Source organism: Podarcis gaigeae, assembly GCF_964106915.1.
Source record: "Podarcis gaigeae genome assembly, chromosome: 14".
Taxonomy (NCBI): Eukaryota; Metazoa; Chordata; class Lepidosauria; order Squamata; family Lacertidae; genus Podarcis; species Podarcis gaigeae.
In genome coordinates this window covers 15,404,787-15,423,348 of record NC_139690.1, presented here as the reverse complement: position 1 = coordinate 15,423,348, position 18,562 = coordinate 15,404,787, and the positions used below count along the sequence as shown (strand labels likewise).

Genomic DNA, 18,562 nt, shown 5'->3' with positions numbered 1-18,562 from the left:
GAGCAGGGGTCAGCAACTCTTTTTGAGGCTGGTCCGGTCAAATCCTCGGCAGATCTCTTGATGGGCCAGAGCAGTGCACGCTCTCAAGCTATGCGTGCGCGCATGTGCACAGGCGCTTTTCCATCCTGGAAGTGAGCCGGAAATAGTGTGTACACATGCGTACGGGCGCTACTCTGGGTGAGGAGCACCCGTGCGCGTGCACACACGCTATTTCCAGCACTCTTCCGACCCAGAAGTAGGTCCCCGCGGTGAGAGAAAAAAATGGTGCCGCGGGGGAGTGCACAGAATCCCCACGCCAATCCACAGAACAGCTGTGGGCCGGTTCCAGGAAGCTCATGGGCCGGAACTGGACCATGGGTCTTAGGTTGCCGACCTCTGCTTTGGAGCTCATGTTTTTGCTAATAGCTCCATCTTTGAACTGCGTGGTTATTGACCGGCGCGCTCCTGTGACACCTGTGGAGTCTTGGGGCCTGCATCTTTATCAGATTTGAAATATGCATGCTTTTAATTGTTTTATTGCCGATCACTTTGGGACATTTCATGGGAAGCAATTCATAAATGAAACAAATGCTACTGAACTAAAACTCCCATAATCCCTGGCTATTAGCAAATGCTCGCTGGGGCTGATGGGAGTTTTAGTTCAACATCTGGAAGGCCATTGGCAAAGACATACCACATGTAAGCAATAACAAAACAAAGTAAAATCAGAATTTAACAAAAACAATTTATTATAGAATGCAAGGGGAGAAAGATAGAAAGAAATATAAAGAAGTCTAATTGCTGTGGAGGGAAGTAGAGGGTGGGTGATGGGTTTTATAATTAAGTGTATAATTATGCAACTGTTGTAATTTCGATATTATATTTTATGTGAGGGAATCATTGGGAATTTTGGTTATTATGTATACATGTTAAGTTTCAATAAAGATATTTGGAAAAAAAAATAAAAAAATCTGGAAGGCGCTGGGTTCCCCACCCTGATTTTCAGACATGGGTATTGTTATGTTAGTTTTCCTGGTTACACTCGCACTTCTGTCCTGGCTTCCTGCGTTCCTTTTACGCTGCATTGCACTATGTTGCACTATGGTCAATATATCACCATGTCAAGCTAAATTTAATTCACACCAGTGGATGTGACACAGCAGCTGATGCCATCAGACATGTTGCCCCCCTTTATGCACCTGCGTGCTCCCCTCTGATTTACTCATGAAAAAGGCAGGAGAGGACTGTATGAGGAATATCACCCCAGATTTCATCACATGGCACGATCCACGTAAACCATGGTGAAATCACAGCACAAAATCACCACCATTTCCCAGGTTAACATGGTTGTAAATGGATTTTCCCCAGAAGCAATCAACATGGATTTCCAGAAGACGATTTTATATCCCATGAAAAATCACACGTAACATGGAAATTATCAGGTAAGGAAATGTCAGGGACAAGTGATGAAGTGTTATCTAAATGCAGCCCCTCATCTAAAGCAACATCTCTGCCTTATAGCTTCGCGTATTTCTTCGGTTAAATTTAAAAAAATAAAATGTTTACTTCAGGTCAATATAAGTGGGGGGCGGGAACTCTCTCTGCACGATGGTCAACCAAAAACGCAATAAAAAAGCCGTCATCTCTCGTAGCAAAACATTTTGGCCTTAGAGACAGGCAGCAGGAGCACTGGGGAAAATTTAGAATGTCTCATTGTGGGAAGCCAAATCTTTGTGCAAGATGATTGACGTCAATGGAAATGAGAGGGAAAGACTGAGAAGGGTTGAGAGCAATGACATCGGCTGCAAGGACAAAACAACCACAGTCAAGAAAAGGGAGGGTGGCTGATGTGGAAATAGAAAGAGTCGAGTGTGTCATAGATTCTCCCGCCCCAATGTGAACAGGAGGAGAGCCCCTTTTGGATCAGGCCAGAGGCCCCTCTAGCCCACCATGCTGTGGGAGGTCTGTGGGAAGCTGGCAAGCAAGATTCGAACTCACGATCAACTCTCCTGGGGTTTCCAGCAACTGCCTCTCAGCTGTGCAGGCAGAGCCTAGCCATTGTTTATAGTGTCCGCTGAGAGTTTCAAAGGAAGGACCTTATCAGTTCAAAGGACGGAATTTAAGGTTCTACCCATCGCCGGAACCTGTTTGCAGTCTTAGAAACTGATATGAAAGCTAGGAGCTAAATGGCACCTTAAATCTAGGTGATGGGCGCAACAATGAAATGTCTAGGCGCTTTTTTTAAATAACAAGAATACAAAGCTGAAAATGAATAGACTATAGCTAAAATATTATGTTCATTTTTTCATAGTTCTTCCCTTGCCCACCCCACTAATATTCTTAAGAGGGTCTCTTATCCAGTCTTCAGAGAGTACAGTGGTACCTCAGGTTACGTACGCTTCAGGTTACATATGCTTCAGGTTACACACTCCGCTAACCCAGAAATAGTGCTTCTGGTTAAGAACTTTGCTTCAGGATAAGAACAGAAATCGGGCTCCAGCGGCCCAGCGGCAGGCCCCTTTAGCTAAAGTGGTGCTTCAGGTTAAGAACAGTTTCAGGTTAAGTACAGACCTCCGGAACAAATTAAGTACTTAACCCGAGGTACCACTGTAGCTGGAAGTAGGGAGGCAGAAAAAGGTCCTCCTTTCCTTCCACTCTGCAGTTTTAATCGGAAATCTTAGGCGCAGCACTGCACCCAGAGATCAGAAACGGCTCGTGCTAAATGCACCTAGAACAATGCAAAATGCACCTAGAACAATGGGAGTTTTGAACACTGCCTGTTTGATCCATTTTTCAAATAAGAGTGGCATATTTTGTGTGTGTGTGTGTGGGGGTTAATCTGAATGCTGCAAACCAGGCTTTGCCTTCCAGATGTTACTGGACTACAACTCCCATCAGCCCCAGCCATTAAAAAAAAAACACCTGGAAGGCAACCAGGTTGGCAAAATTGGCCCTGGTTCATATCCTTGCTATGGACTGCTTCCATCAGCTGATACTGACCTGACGGCCTCTACATACTTTGACCTGCAATTCCCATCCGTCCCTGCCACAGCATTTCAGCCGACAAAGAAGTAATTTCAGCTAAGCATTAAGAGGAAGTTTTTAATAGTATGAGCAGTTCAGTGAAAGAGCAGACGGCCTCCGAAGGTTTTTAAACAGAGGCTGAACAATACCAATTATGTCCCATCGTCAGGAGGCGGAGCTAGATGAACACAGGGTTTAAATGGATCTTAGAGTCTAACACTGAATCTCAGCAAAGTTTGCTACACTTTTCATTGGTGCTATATAAGGACAAGCACACCAATCCTCTCCACGTATCACCTTTACAGTGTCTGGAGGCACTGGGATTTATTTTATTAGCAAAGCTGCCACCCATTTTTGCCACTTTTGTTGTCATGCCCAAGTAATTAACTCTGTGCCTACCATGGCCAAAATCCCACAGTTCGGATTAAAATATAGTGGTACCTCAGGTTAAGTACTTAATTCGCTCCGGAGGTCTGTTCTTAACCTGAAACTGTTCTTAACCTGAAGCACCACTTTAGCTAATGGGGCCTCCTGCTGCTGCTGTGCCGCCGGAGCCCGATTTCTGTTCTTATCCTGAAGCAAAGTTCTTAACCTGCAGCACTATTTCTGGGTTAGCGGAGTCTGTAACCTGAAGCATATGCAACCTGAAGCGTATGTGACCCGAGGTACCACTGTAACATTGGGGGTAAGCAGGGGTGAGGCATCCCATTCGCCCTGGTAATGAGTCAAATTTATGAAGACCGCATACAGACATACCATCAGGACTGCAATCATCATGCAACTCCGTAAGAACGCCTTGCACCTGATCTAACCTTCAGCCACCTGGACCACCGCTATCAGGCACATCACAGAACGCATGATTTAATTTATGGGATTTCTGACAACAGAGAGAGGAAGCGGCCTGTTTGCTAAGACCAGAGAGGAAGCCTGACCCACAGCCATTCGTAGACGAAAGTGGAGAATTCCATCACATGCTGGTGAACTCAGATTCCACCATTAAAGTTGGTTGGGAACTTTTGTACGACAGATGTGTTCCCCCAACCCTCACCCCCCAAAAGTGGAGATATTGGACTTCTTAAGATCAAGGAAATGACAGGGAAAATGTGACACAAAGGGTGGGGACATATAATAACTTTGTCACACCTCCCTGCAAACAAATCAGAATGAATGCTCACAAAAGCAGGTACAGTGGTACCTTTGGGTTAAGTACTTAATTCGTTCCGGAGGTCCGTTCTTAACCTGAAACTGTTCTTAACCTGAAGCACCGCTTTAGCTAATGGGGCCTCCTGCTGCTGCCGCCGCGCCGCTGGAGCACGGTTTCTGTTCTCTTATCCTCATTCTTTTTTATTAGTTATTTCCAAAAAGAACACAAGGTAACACACAAATACAAAGAAAATACACAGAAAAGAAAAATTAAAAATAATAAACAGCAATTATCATTTCCATATCATCCATAACATAGTTGTCTCTTACGGGGCTTCCTTCAGCCTGTCCGTAAATCATTCGAAGCAATAAATAAAATTACACGTTTCATTACTTATATTGTCATTATACCGATTCCTAATTCCTGTTTGCTTTGCACAATAACTCTTAGTCTTTCACAGTGCGTCTCTAAATCCCTTTAGCGTTATTTGCCCTTCACTAATACATTCCAGATAATCTACATACTTTTCCCAATCTTTGGTGAACACTTGGTCTCTTATGTATCTAACTTTTCCTGTTAATCTATCCAACTCTGTGTAATCTGACAGCTTAGATCTCCACTCCTCCACCGTTGGGGTTTCCCGTAGTTTCCACTTCTGGGCTAATACTACCCTTGCTGCCGTAACCGCATAGTATACCAATCTGCGATCTTCCTTTTTTATCTCTTGTCCTAATATCCCTAGAAGAAAGATTTCTGGTTTCTTTATGAACGTGTACTTTAATATCTTCTTCAATTCAGTGTGTACTTTCTCCCAAAATTGTTTCACCCTTCTGCACTCCCACCACATATGGTAGAAGGAGCCCTCTATGTCTTTACATCTCCAGCACTTATTATCCACCTTATACATTTTTGATAATTTCATGGGTGTCAAGTACCACCTATAAAACATCTTCATGACGTTTTCCCTTATCGAAGTACACGCCGTAAAGTTTACCCCCTCCTTCCAAAGTTTCTCCCAATCCTCAAACTGTATACTATGACCTATATCCCTTGACCAATGGATCATCACCGATTTGACTTCCTCATTGCCTAAATTCCAGTCCAACAACATCCTATATATCTTAGATATAATTTTCACTTTATTGTTTATTATTTCTGTCTGGAATTTTGAGTCTTTATCTGCATAGCCTCTTTCTTTGATATCTCTACTAAACATCTGATTCACCTGATGGTGATGTAGCCACTCGTAAACATGTTCCTTTGTTTGCTCATACGGTTTTAGCTTCCATTTCCCTTCAACCTTAGTTAGTAGCTGATCATAAGTTGCCCAATTGCTTCTCATATTAATGGTTTTTGTACTCATTACTTCGAGAGGTGAAAGCCAATGTGGTGTTTTCGGCTCTAACAGATTTTGATATCTTTCCCAAACTTCGATTAGCGGCCCTCTAAAAATGTGATTCGCAAACCCCTTGTGTTCTTTCCTTTTGTTCTTCCATAAGTACGCGTGCCAGCCGAATCTATTATCGAAGCCCTCTAAGTCGAGCAGCTCCGTATTCACCAATTTTACCCATTCTTTTATCCAACATAGGCATGATGCCTCATAGTACAGTTTCAGATCCGGCAGGGCAAAGCCCCTTCTTTCCTTTACGTCTGTCAGCAATTTAAACTGAATTCTGGGTTTTTTGCCCTGCCATATGAATCTTGAGACTATCCTTTGCCATTCCTTAAAGATTCGACTCCCTTTGATTATAGGGATGGTCTGGAATAGAAACATCAACCTCGATAAGACATTCATCTTGATTACATTAATCCTTCCCCAGAGTGACAATTTTAGCCCTCCCCATTTCTCTTTCTTTATTTCCTTCCACATCGGCTCATAATTATTTTTAAATAAGTCTATGTTTTTAGGTGTTAACCAGATGCCGAGATATTTGACTTTTTTGACCATCTCTATCTGCGATTGTTGTTGGATTGTTTCAATTATCTTTGGGTCCACGTTTTTTCCTATCATTTTCGTTTTTGTCTTGTTTAATTTAAAGCCTGCCACTTCTCCAAATTGTTCTATTTCCTTTAATATTTCCCCTATTGCCGTTGCTGGTTCTTCTGTCATTATTACTAAGTCGTCGGCGAAGGCTTTGGTCTTATAAACATTCTGTCCTACTGATACTCCTTTTATATTATCGTTTTGTCTTATTGAGTTCATAAGGACTTCTAACACAGTTATAAATAGTAACGGAGAAAGGGGACATCCTTGTCTTGTTCCCTTCTGTATCCTTATCTCCTCCGTCACCATATTGTTTATGATCAATTTGGCCTTCTGTTCTGTGTATATTGCTTTTACCCCATTAAAGAAATCGTTACCCACATCCATGTGTTCTAAGTTCTTCAACATAAAGTTCCATATCACGTTATCGAATGCCTTCTCGGCATCTACAAACACCATTATAGCTTGTTTGTCAATCCTAACAGACAGGTATTCTAGCATATTAATTATATTTCTTGTGTTGTCTCTCATCTGCCGACCTGGCAGGAATCCCGCCTGGTCCCTGTGAATAATTTCTGATAGCAAAATCTTCAGCCTTCTTGCCAGAATTCCTGCAAATATCTTATAATCTGTGTTTAGGAGTGAAATTGGTCTGTAATTTTTAACCTGGGTTGGATCTGCATCCTGTTTGGGGATAAACGTAATATATGCCTCTTTCCAGGTCTCTGGGGTTTCTCCTTTCTTTAAGATATTGTTCATAATCGTTTTTAGAGGTCCCACCAAAATAGATTTCATTTCCTTGTAGTAGCCGGCTGTGAATCCGTCAGGGCCTGGTGCCTTACCCCTCTTTAAATCTTTAATTGCCTCCTCTATTTCCTCATTTCCAATTGGTGTATTCAAACGTTGCTTTTCCTCTATTGAGATTTTTTGCACCCTTTTATCCTTCAAGAATCTCTCTATCCTCCTTAAACCAACTTTCTCTTGATCTTTATACAAATTCCTGTAATAGCTGAGGAATTCGCTCTTAATTCCTTTGGGGTCAGTTCTTTCTACTCCCTCCACTGTTATTTTATTAATTACACCTTGCTCCTTCCTTTTTTTGATTTGCCAGGCAAGCCATTTGCCTGATTTATTCGCAAATTCAAAATTTTTTTGCCTTAGTTTTTTAATGTTCCACTCCACCTCTCTATTTATTATTATAGCAAACTGGGCTTGTAGAATTTTAATTCTTTCCTTCGCTTTTTGACAATTTGGTTTTTGTGATAGTTTTTGTTCGTTAACCATTATCTGTTTTAGAATTTCCTCTTTGTTTTTCTCTCTATTCCTATTTTTGATTGCATTCTGTTGGATAAAAAACCCTCTTATTACAGCCTTACTCGCATCCCAGACAACGCTATCCTTTGTTCCTTTATCACCATTATCTTTAAAATAGTCTCTATGGTTTAACCCACCGCGCCACCCACGTCCCTAAAATGTGGGATACAAATGCAGTAATAATTCAATTCAATCTTTATAGCCAGCGCAAAGGTAAAACAAAAGACTGCACTTTAGTGGGGAAATATATATTTGACTAGGGAGCCAGATCATGTCGATCCAGTCTAAGCTGGCTCTCACAATGCCAAGATCGACAGTGCCAAAAACATTTACACACCTGGCGGTCTAATGTGTGCCATTTGGATTTCAGCATGTGTCAAAAGCACAGACGACTGCAGCAGGTAGGCTGTCAAAGTGGCAGAGTGCCTGATTTATATATGCACAAGGTCCCAGGTTCAGCCCTTGACGCGGCAAGTCGGAGGAGTCAGGTAGCGGGCGAAAGGGGGAAAAGATGCAGCTTGAGACTCTACAGACACACTTTTTTCTGTGTACAGTGGTACCTTGGGTTAAGTACTTAATTCTTTCCGGAGGTCCGTTCTTAACCTGAAACTGTTCTTAACCTGAAGCACCACTTTAGCTAATGGGGCCTCCTGCTGCCACTGCGCCGCCGGAGCACGATTTCTGTTCTCATCCTGAAGCAAAGTTCTTAACCTGAAGCACTATTTCTGGGTTAGCGGAGTCTGCAACCTGAAGTGTATGTAACCTGAAGCGTATGTAACCCGAGGTACCACTGTATTAAAATAGCAACTTGACTGATGCATGGACGAAACCCAAATAAGCCGTTCCTTGCTAACCTTGAATGATTTAAATAATAATAATAATAAATAGGTTCGATATCGTCATGTTGGGGAGGGCCCTCCGCAGGCCGGTCTACGGACAAGCGCTCAGACAGAGCGGACCCCTTCCTGACCCTACACTTGACATTTTGGTTCCCGACCATTCACGGCAAAATAGTAATAATAATAGGCCTTGCTATAGAGTATTATTATTATGAGCTTTTTTAAAATGAAATAAAATAAAGGTTATGAAGTTACATGGAACAGCATTCAGATTGCAATGACAATGTGCGTTTTAAAAACACAGCCACCCTTCCATCTGGTCTGGGATGGATTATCTGACAACAGACACATCAAATTAATAGATACAGAATAAATCACAATCCCTGGCTCACATATGTTATTTATGCACTCCTTCTATTTTTATGGCTCAAGTTATTGCACGGGTTCTGCCAGGTTTTAAAGCCAAATCATTGTGCTTGTTCCCCACGAAAGCTCATGGCATAATAAATTTGTCCCGTCTTTCAGGTGCCACAAGACCCTTTGTTCTTTTTTACTTTCCAGCTGTCGATGACATGGCAAACAGCGGGAGATGAGGCTGCAGCTCCTTTCACTGATGCATGCAGTCAAGTTAGACACCGTCATGTACATTATATGTCAACTGCAGCGAAAAGGAGCACAACGTGAATGCAGTACAGAATAAAGAGCAAACTCATTTTATGCACCATTCATAAATAAATAAAGCCCAAACTCTCCTCCTACTTAGCTCATGAGTAAAACCCATTCTGTTTAAAGAGAGGAGAGGAAAGGAGTAGAGTATGTTAGCCTTGCTTGTTCTCGTCAAAGAACCAACATGAGGCATCATTTCTGGAGATTCAAGGTTTAATCAATTAACCAATCTTATTTAAAGGTAGAGGTAAAGGGACCCCTGACCATTAGGTCCAGTTGTGACCGAATCTGGGGTTGCAGCGCTCATCTCGCTTTATTGGCCAAGGGAGCCGGCGTATAGCTTCTGGGTCATGTGGCCAGCATGACTAAGCCGCTTCTGGAGAACCAGAGCAGCAAACAGAAACGCCATTTACCTTCCCGCCGGAGCGGTACCTATTTATCTACTTGCACTTTGACAAACTGCCGACCTTCTGATCAGCTAGTCCTAGGCTCTGTGGTTTAACCCACAGCGCCACCCGCGTCCCATCTTATTTAAAAGGTGCTCCCAATTCATCAGGCAGCATATATAGATATAGACATACCATATTTACTCGAATGCAATGCGCACCTTTTTTGGCCAAATCACATTAGATATGCGCATTAGATATGATGGCGCATCAAATTCGGTTGCAAACTTGAAAAACACCGCTGGCATGGCAAATACTTTCTTGGTTTCAAGGTTTTGAAAACTGAGGCATGCATTAGATTTGATGGAGCATCAGATTCGCATAAATACGGTAGTCATAGAATCGTAAAATTGTAGAGTGGATCATCTGGTCCAACCGCCTGCAATACAGAAGTATGTAAATTGTCACATTCGGGGATCGAACCTGCAACCTCTGGTGAACTACATCCCCCATCATCCCTGACCAGGTTCCCTATGTCTGCCTTAAATCCATCAAGAAGTAGTATCTTGAATTCAGACTGAAATCAACCAGAGAGCCCCTTCTAAATTTTACTGCAAGATTACAGTCTCTGCAAATTCACACCACACATTTAAAGCGCATTAAGTGCACATGACCGCCCCACACCTACCCAAAGAATCATGGAGACTATAGTTTCAGTGAACTACAATTCCCAGTGAGATAGCAAACTACATTTCCCATGATACTTTAGAGCAGTGTTTCCCAACCTTTGGTCTCTAGCTGTTTTTGGACTACACTTCCCATCATCCCTGACCACTGGTATTGTTCACTAAGTATGATGGGAGTTGTAGTCCAAAAACAGCTGGAGACCCAAGGTTGGGAAACACTGCTTTAGAGGAAAGCCATTTGCTGTGGCTGATATGCTTTGAATGTGTGGTGCACATCTGCCCTAGTGATCATTGTAATCTTTAAAACGGTTAAATCCTCAATCCTATACTGAATAAGAGAGGTGGTGGGTGGGAATTAAACACACATTTCAAAGTTTTGGGGTCGTATACCTAATTTGATTTCATTTACCACAGTGGTTGCAATTTCACCATTCGACTTGGAAATAGTACAAGAGATAAAGATGTTTTATGCAACGTTTATAATATATAGGTCCACCCCACCCATCGCTCACTCAACTGTATGTCTGTCATATATCAATATTTGCTATCTTTTCTTCTTTCTTCATATATTTGGAGGCTTATAGGAAAAGCGAGTAAAAGTGAGACAAAAATACATTTCAAAAGTCACCTACACACAGCTATATTACTTCTCTGTTAAGAGCTTCTCGTGATCATTCAATGACCATCCATGAAAAGCAAAAATATTAAGAGATGCCACACAAATCCTTAGCGATCTCGCAAGAAGCCTGGGAACTATTTTATCCCCTCAATAAATAAACAAATGAATAAGAAAAAAATATTGACCCTTTCACATGCCAAGATCAGAGTTTGTAACACATGAATCATAGGCTTAAGTTCTGATCAACCTCATTGGCATAGAGGATTGCCGCTCCTGCCCTACACATTTACTCAGAAGCAAGTACAACTGTGTTTGATGGGGTTTACTCAGATGCAGCGGATCAGAGCCTTGCTTAAAAGTCACAACAAATCCACACTGATTTAATCAGAACTTAATTCCATGGAAGCGTGATCCCTGAGAATGGATCACCTAATGTTTTTTGCTTTACATACTTTAACGCTAGGAACGCGGATGGCGCTGTGGGTTAAACCACAGAGCCTAAGCCTTGCTGATCAGAAGGTCGGCAGTTCGAATCCCCGCAACGGGCTGAGCTCCCGTTGCCAACTTAGCAGTTCAAAAGCACGTCAAAGTGCAAGTAGATAAATAGGTACCATTCTGGTGGGAAGGTAAACGGTGTTTCGTGTGCTGCTCTGGTTCGCCAGAAGTGGCTTAGTCATGCTGGCCACGTGACCTGGAAGCTGTACTCCAGCTCCCTCGGCCAGTAAAGCGAGATGAGCACCGCAACCCCAGAGTCGGCCACGACTAGACCTAACGGTCAGGGGTCCCTTTACCTTTACTTTAAAGCTGGTTTTGGCGGTGGAGGGGTGGGGCTTCAGTTTTGATTACGTACAGCAGTCTTAGAAACTCAAGATATATAAGCTAGGTGCCAAAGAGCACCTTAAACCTAGGTTGCGAGAGCCACAACGGAATGTCTACTCGCCGGGGGATTGGACTAGATGACAAGATGTCCCTTCCAAGGCTCAATTCTATCAAATCTCAACAACATTGCTTGACTGTGGCCAACAGTTCACTTGAGGGAGAAAACCACACAGTGGAAATCGAAAGGCAGAGGTTTTAAAATTGTGGTTGCCATAGGAGCCAACTCCTAGGGGCCTAGGTCCTTTAGTCCCCCCCCCCCAATAAAATATTTGAGGGAGCTGCCCCCCAAGTTGATAAGCATTGCCATTTAAATAGTGTCTTGTGATCGATTATGCATGGCGGGGCTTACCTAAGAAACACACACACCAGTTTTATTCAAGTTGGCACCCCTAGTGACCACCAACCAAGTATCCAGATATCTCCATGTAGTCGCAATTAGACCCACACCAGTAGCAAAATGCACCTGGTGCCTCGGAAATTCTAAACACTACAGGAGAGGAGCTGGGCGTGAGGATTTTAGCCATTCCACACACACACACACACACACACACACACACTTCGCTCAACATAAAACCAGCCACCTGGCTCTTCCTACATGGGAAAAGTAACAGGCATTGACAATGTTTTTTTTTCCTGGGGGTACGCAGGGGTACGCATGCCCCTAAACATTTTGTGAATGTAAGTTTGGCCTCATTGATGGGCAGTATTTCAATATAAGTTTGGCCTCATTGATGGGCAGTATTTCAATATGAGTATGAAAATGAGAGTACCCCTTAAAAAAAAAAATTAAGAAAAAATGCACTGCATTTAGGTTTCATAATCTAATCTTACCACCTTCTTCCTCCCTTCCTAGTAAGCACACCTAGAATTAAAATCAGTACGTAATTCCATGGACATCTCTAGCTCTTGTTTGTTTTATTGCAACTGATCATTGCAACAGAATACCCTAAAGTATGAAAACACACAAGGGGATGTTGACAGCAAATGGTCCCTACAGGATTGCCTGGTAAACAAACCACCTAGATTTCAGCAAACAGCTTGAAGCAGTTGAAATTAAGACAGTTTGCATCTTCGTTCACACGTTAAATCCAGTTCAATGCAGCACCCAGGCTGCTCAGTTTAGACCAAATACAACCAAGTTCAAGTATCTGCTTAGTTTAGATCACCGTTTCCCCTAGGCCTGAGTTTAGGCCAGTTTCTTTACCTGATCTACCTGTCAGGGCTGTTGCAGGTATAAAAATGGGACAGAACTGTATACGCCACCCTGAGCATTTTGGCGAAAAGGTGAGATATGTATTAAATAAGCTTTTAAAAAGTGAATAATGAGGTTTCACTGAAATCAAGTATTCACTGAAATCAATATTTTCAAGCTATTGTATAATTCATTTTATTATTTTGAGCATAGCAGTTTAACTGGGCTGTAAACCTTGAACAGGGCAGGCATTAGTACATCTATTTTGATCCTTAAAAATATTTATTTTCTTGGCCGAGTCAATATTCCTAGTGCCTTTTTGTCTTTCGGTTCTTGTGGGATGACCTTTGTGGTTTTGATTACCCTAATCCTAAACAAACTTGCTTGTAAATTCTACATAGTGAATTCACCTGGAACCTCTTACAATAGGCAACCACACATTTATTGCAAAAATCCAACCGGGTTTTTACATGTTTCCCCTTCTGACCACCTTTATCGTTAACCTTGGTGAATTTTGTTCCTGGTCTGCACACAAACGCTCACAAATCCTTGCAAAAGTTCAGAAGGCCAGCGTCCTCTGTGTTCGTTTGCGTGTGAAAAAATCAGTGCCTTAAATCAACAGTTCTAATCCATTATGTTTCAGGTCGGGGAGGGGGGGTTAAAACAAACTTTTGCTTAAATCCACAAAAACTTGGTAACTTAAAAGGGGCCAGGGGGCGGGCAGGGGTAAAATAATAATAGCTTTGCTACTGTGACATTCTTACACTACTAGACACATGCAGGCCCAAGAAAGTTCAAACAATATGAAATTGGCATAGATATATATATATAGAATTTCTGCGCCTCTTGCTACAGGACATAGAGTGTAACCCTTAAAACTTAATTCTGTTTGCAAAAGGATGAATGGGGGGGGGGATAAATAACTCCACTGAAGTTGCCATTTTCTGATAAACAGGTCCCCAACCAACCTAAAACCAACTCAACAGACAGGGGCCAATATCCTGTTCGATATATCTGTCAATAAGAGAAACGTACAGGCGCCCCCCTTCAACCAAACGACTCGACTTTTCCCATTACCTTAACACTGGATCTGCTGGTGCGAGACTCCCCCTCCATATTGTCCTGCTTGCCTTTCTTCGAAGGATTAGTCCTCAACTTGTACGCGGAGGTGTTGGAAGATTTAATGAATAATCCAGAGACAGGGTTGCCTTGCTGCTGCTGTTGCTGCTGCTGCTGCTGCGACGAGTTCGAGTCCTCCGTCTCTTTGCTACTGTGATAAACCACCCTGCTGTCTGAGATGTGGATACTGGGAGCGCAGCCCATGGTGGCCGTTTCAAGCCGCTAGTGCTCAAGATTACCTCGTCTCCTTTTTTTCTTTTCTTTCCCCCCCTTTCCTCTTGGGAAAACAGGCTCCTTGGTGACTCCTTTCTCTTAATAGTTCGTATCTGGTTCCTGATCCACGGCTTCACTCCACATCGTCAGCTGTTCCTTAGGCAGAAACCCCAAACCCAAAGGCGCATGGCTGGTGGCGGATGAGAAATTGGGGTGGGTGGGGGGCGCGCGGAGGGGCTTTGTCCCCCCCCTTCTTCCTTTTGACCCTACAAAACTGATTGTCTTGATGATCTCAACCTCAGAAAGTGGGTTAAAAAGAAGGACTGGAGGGAGCTGCGTTTAACTGGCAAACCCACCACCACCACAAAAAAGTCAGTTGAAAGAGGGGGGGGCAGAGAGGAATAAAATTGGGGGAAATCCCCAGCCCCCCTCCTCAGTCTTCCTGTTTAATTAGAAGCCAGATCCATGCCAGAATGTACTAATTCTCGGCCCCCTCCTTAGCACCTCCCCCCCACAAAAGTATTTCCCCCGTTTGTATTCCTAGTGTATTGCAAATTACATCGAAGTAGGTGGGGGCTCTCCCCCCCCAGCCCTACCCTTTCACACCCCAAGCCCCACCCCCGCCTCCAGGCCCCCCACAAGTGGGTCGGATATTGCCTTCCACCCAAAAGATTAAAATAAATCAGTTCCCAAGTGGGGCTTCCTGGACTGGGGGTGGGGGCGAATAAAGCCCCCTCTGGTGTGATCGTGAGAACCTCATGAAGCGCCCATCATATTCATATTCCTAGCCAAACGCTTCCCCCTCCTCTTCCTCCACCACCTCTTTCGCAACAGCTGCGCTTGAAAACCTGGAAACGCGTTACGGACATTCACACGTTACTTCCTCTCTTTTCTTCGAAAAGGGCTTCTCTTCCGGACTAACTCTTCTTCCTGGAAGGTTAGGGTTAAAAAAGAAGGCGCTTCTTTCAAGCCAGCGACGGCCTTCCATTCAAGGGGCACCGAGATCCCCCCTTTATCCCAAACACACACACCCCAAAAAGAGGCGAGAGGGAAGCTTGCAAGCGGAGCGCATCAACCCGAGGCACGAGCGCCGATGCAAAAGAAGACCCGTAGAAATGGAGAGCATCTTAATAACTGCACCCTTGGGAGAAGGCGCGCGCGGGGGGGGGGTGGAGCAGGGGCAGGGTTAAGCCCAGGAGAGGAGCGAGGATTTCTCCGTCTTCCTCTTCTCTTCCCTTCCCCCAGAAGAGCAGCAGGAATTGTAACAAACACAGAGAAGGTTAAGTTTTTCACAAGGAAGAAAAAAAAGCCGAGATTCTCCAGCCGGTAGCCGACGTCTCCTCCTCCGTTTCCATTTTGGTTGTGTGTGTTTTTTGAAATGTGGCTTTTATTCTGCGCCAAAACGGAGCGCGCGCTCCCCCCCTTAAAAAAAAAGGAGTGAAAAATGAAAGCAGAAAAGGAAGAGCGGGGAGTTCCGATCTGCGTGGAATGAATTAAAATGGCGAGAAAGGGGGGGAGCGGAGGGGATTATTTTTCTAATATATATATATTTTAAAATCCCAGGCGCGTAGGGGCGGCTCGCCTCTTCTTTTTTCCTCTTCTGCTGCTTCTCTCGGCGGCGCTCCCGGCGAAATCTTTGCAGCTGCCGCCGATTCCGCAGCCCAGCCGCGCACTCGCCTCGCCTTCTCCTCCCCAGTAGCGAGCGAGGCTTCCCGGCTTGCACGATCTCCCCCTTTCCAGCACCCTCCCTCCCGTAAGAACCCAACACCTCCAGGGGAAAAAAGAAGAAGAAGAAAAGGAGGGAGGAAAGAAGGGGGGGAAAGGAAGGGGGGGGAAAGAAGAAGATCTGCCCGGGAGTTTGACAGCCCCGGCAGGCTCCGCCGCGTCGCAGCCAATAAAAGCCCCCGCCAGCGCTGACCTCCAGCCTTTACTGGCGTCAATGCAAATGAACGGAGAGGGCCAATGTGGCGCGGCGCGCCCGGCTGGCGGCGAAGGAGCGAACTTCAAACCGGCTCCTTGCGCGGCTCCTCCTTCTGCATTCGCTCCTGCCCGCGCCTCCGCCGTTGCTGCTTCGGATCGGCAGCCTGCCTGCCCGCCTGCCCGGCCTGGGGGTGGGTGGGCTGGCTGGCCGGGTGACCGGCCCTCTCGCGCGCAAAGCAGAGCGCAGGAAACGGAGGCGGAGCTGGCCCTGCTGGAGAGGTTTTTACGCACGGCCTGTAGGAGGGCGGGGATCGGTTGCCCCCGGGGCAGGGTTGCTGGGGTAAACGCCCGGGGGTCCCCATCCCGACCCCGCTCAGAGGAGGGAGCAGCAGGCCCTGGCTGTTGAAATCCGCGCCTGAAATCAGTGCGGATCAAATGCGTCGCTTCCCAGGAGAGGTGACTGGTTGGCCAGGGTGAGCTCTTAACCCTTCCATACCCTCCAACATTTCTCCCATGAAAATAGGGCCGTCCTATTCTATAATTTTGGGTTCATTTATACCCCACCCATCTGACTGGGCTTCCCCAGCCCTCTGGGCACCTTTTAATATATATATAAATATTTTTTTAAATAACATAAGCATAAACTACTTCCCTATACAGTGGTACCTTGAGTTAAGAACTTAATTCGTTCTGGAGGTCCTTTCTTAACCTGAAACTGTTCTTAACCTGAAGCACCACTTTAGCTAATGGGGGCCTCCTGCTGCCGCCGTGCAATTTCTGTTCTCATCCTGAAGCAAAGTTCTTAACCCAAGGTATTATTTCTGAGTTAGCGGAGTCTATACTGAAGCGTATGTAACCCGAGGTACCACTGTACAGTTCTGCCTTCAGATGGCTTCGAAAGGTTGTATACTCCTTCACTCTGGGGTCACATAACTCCATCCCCTCCAACATTTCGCCAGTGAAAATAGGGACGTCCTCAGCATAGCTGTCAACTTTCAGATTTGAAAATAAGGGATCAGCAGCCTCACCTGTCCCGGGGATAGTCTATGGGATATCTAACAATCCGGGATAGGAGTGGGAAATGGCGCTGGAATAAGGGAATTTCCCGCAAAAAAAAAAGGGAAGGTTGGCAGCTATGGTCCTCAGGAAATGTGGGACATTCCAGGATCAAATCAGGAACCGGGACAGCTTTTGCAAATCCGGGACTGCGCCTGGAAAATAGGGACACTTGGAGGGTCTGCCTTTGCCTGACACACAAAGTGGTGGACCCTCCCAACTCTCACCTGGCAACTTTCCTTTCTTCTCTCAGTCTGCAGATGTCTTTTCCCTTCCCTGCCTCTCACTCAGGGTCCTTCATCAACCATCGCTTTCCTCTGTGGACACTCAAAATGGCCCAGAGCAGAGGACACCAAAGGAAAACAAAAGTTAAAGAGAGAGAGGAGAAAGAGAAAAAGAAGGAAGGGATAGAAATAAAGAAGACTGAGCTTGGATAGCTCAGTTGGTTAGAGTGTGGTGCTGATAACCCCAAGGATGCAGGTTCGATCCTGTATGGGAAAACTGCATTGCAGGGGGTTGGACCAGATGATCCTCAGGCTCCCTTCCAATGCTACAATTCTATGAGTCTAAGGTTGTATCATTGTTTTAAACAGTTTCTAGTATTGTGCTTGGGTGTTGTAACCTGCCCTGGAGCTTAGAGTGAAGGGTGGGTAATAAAAAAATAAAAGAAACTTTTGTCGCATCACTACCCTGCTCTTCCTCCCAAATGAGCCCCAGGCAGCGAGTACGTCTGTAATAAAAATAGCATGAACAATAAAAACCCATCTGAAACACGTAACCACCATGAAATGCAGGAAAACATAGCCGGTCATAGGCCTGCGGAAGCAGAAATGTTCTTACATCTTAGCAGTTATTGCAGCAGGAGTTGGAGAAATGTATGTCTGTCTGGGGCCACATTCCCTTGAGGGGAACCTTCTGAGGGTTGTATGCCAATGAGGAGGGGGCAGTGGGTGTCAATTTTGGCTTCTTATAATAGGCTGGTTTTGACACACATTTCCACAACTCTCTGGACCCTCCAACCCTGGAAACAAGAGGCATGATTGGAGTTCAAGGACAAATTCCAGCCAGGCAAAAAACACCCCCACTACAAAGCAAGGAAGGGCTGTGGCCTAGGAAGAGTTTCAAAAGACAGAGAAGTGGCCTTTGGCCCCCAGACCCAAGGTTCCCCACCTCTGATCAAAAGATGCCCCCCCCCCCAAAGAAATCCAGAGTTTAGAATTGTCTCGCTGCACTACTGGTTTCAATACTCTGAATACTTGGGAGCAAACCAGGTTAAATTCGCTGCGACTTATGGGATGTTGCTGTTTTGCAGTCTGCAGCAATAATATTTTTTTAAATATAATTTTCAGGGGTGTGGAATAGTATTGCCAGATTTTCATATATATCTACATGCACATACATGAGCCCCCTGGTCTTTTAAAACAGCTTAATTGGCAGAGATTGCCAAGTGTAAAAAGCTTTCCTTGGGGATGGGGAACCTGACACCCTCCAAATGTTGTTGGACTCCAGGTCCCATCAATCTCAGCCAACCTGTCCAGTGGT

The 18,562-nt window shown here is 44.7% G+C and overlaps 1 protein-coding gene across 2 annotated transcripts in view; it reads right to left on the bottom strand.

Moving 5' to 3' along the window:
- PDE8A (phosphodiesterase 8A) overlaps positions 1–18,562 on the bottom strand; it is a 170,211-nt gene that overhangs the window by 125,099 nt on the left and 26,550 nt on the right. The window contains exons 1-2 of one of the 2 annotated variants that reach the window (XM_083712576.1): positions 15,076–15,847; positions 13,790–14,974 (exon numbers count right to left, since the gene is read on the bottom strand). The exons of the other annotated variant lie outside the window; for it this stretch is intronic. Of the exons in view, the coding sequence (XP_083568702.1) occupies positions 13,790–14,035 (246 nt within the window). The 5' untranslated portion in view covers positions 14,036–14,974; positions 15,076–15,847. Of the gene's footprint in view, positions 1–13,789; positions 14,975–15,075; positions 15,848–18,562 lie in introns of those variants that run through there. 2 annotated transcript variants of the gene reach the window in all.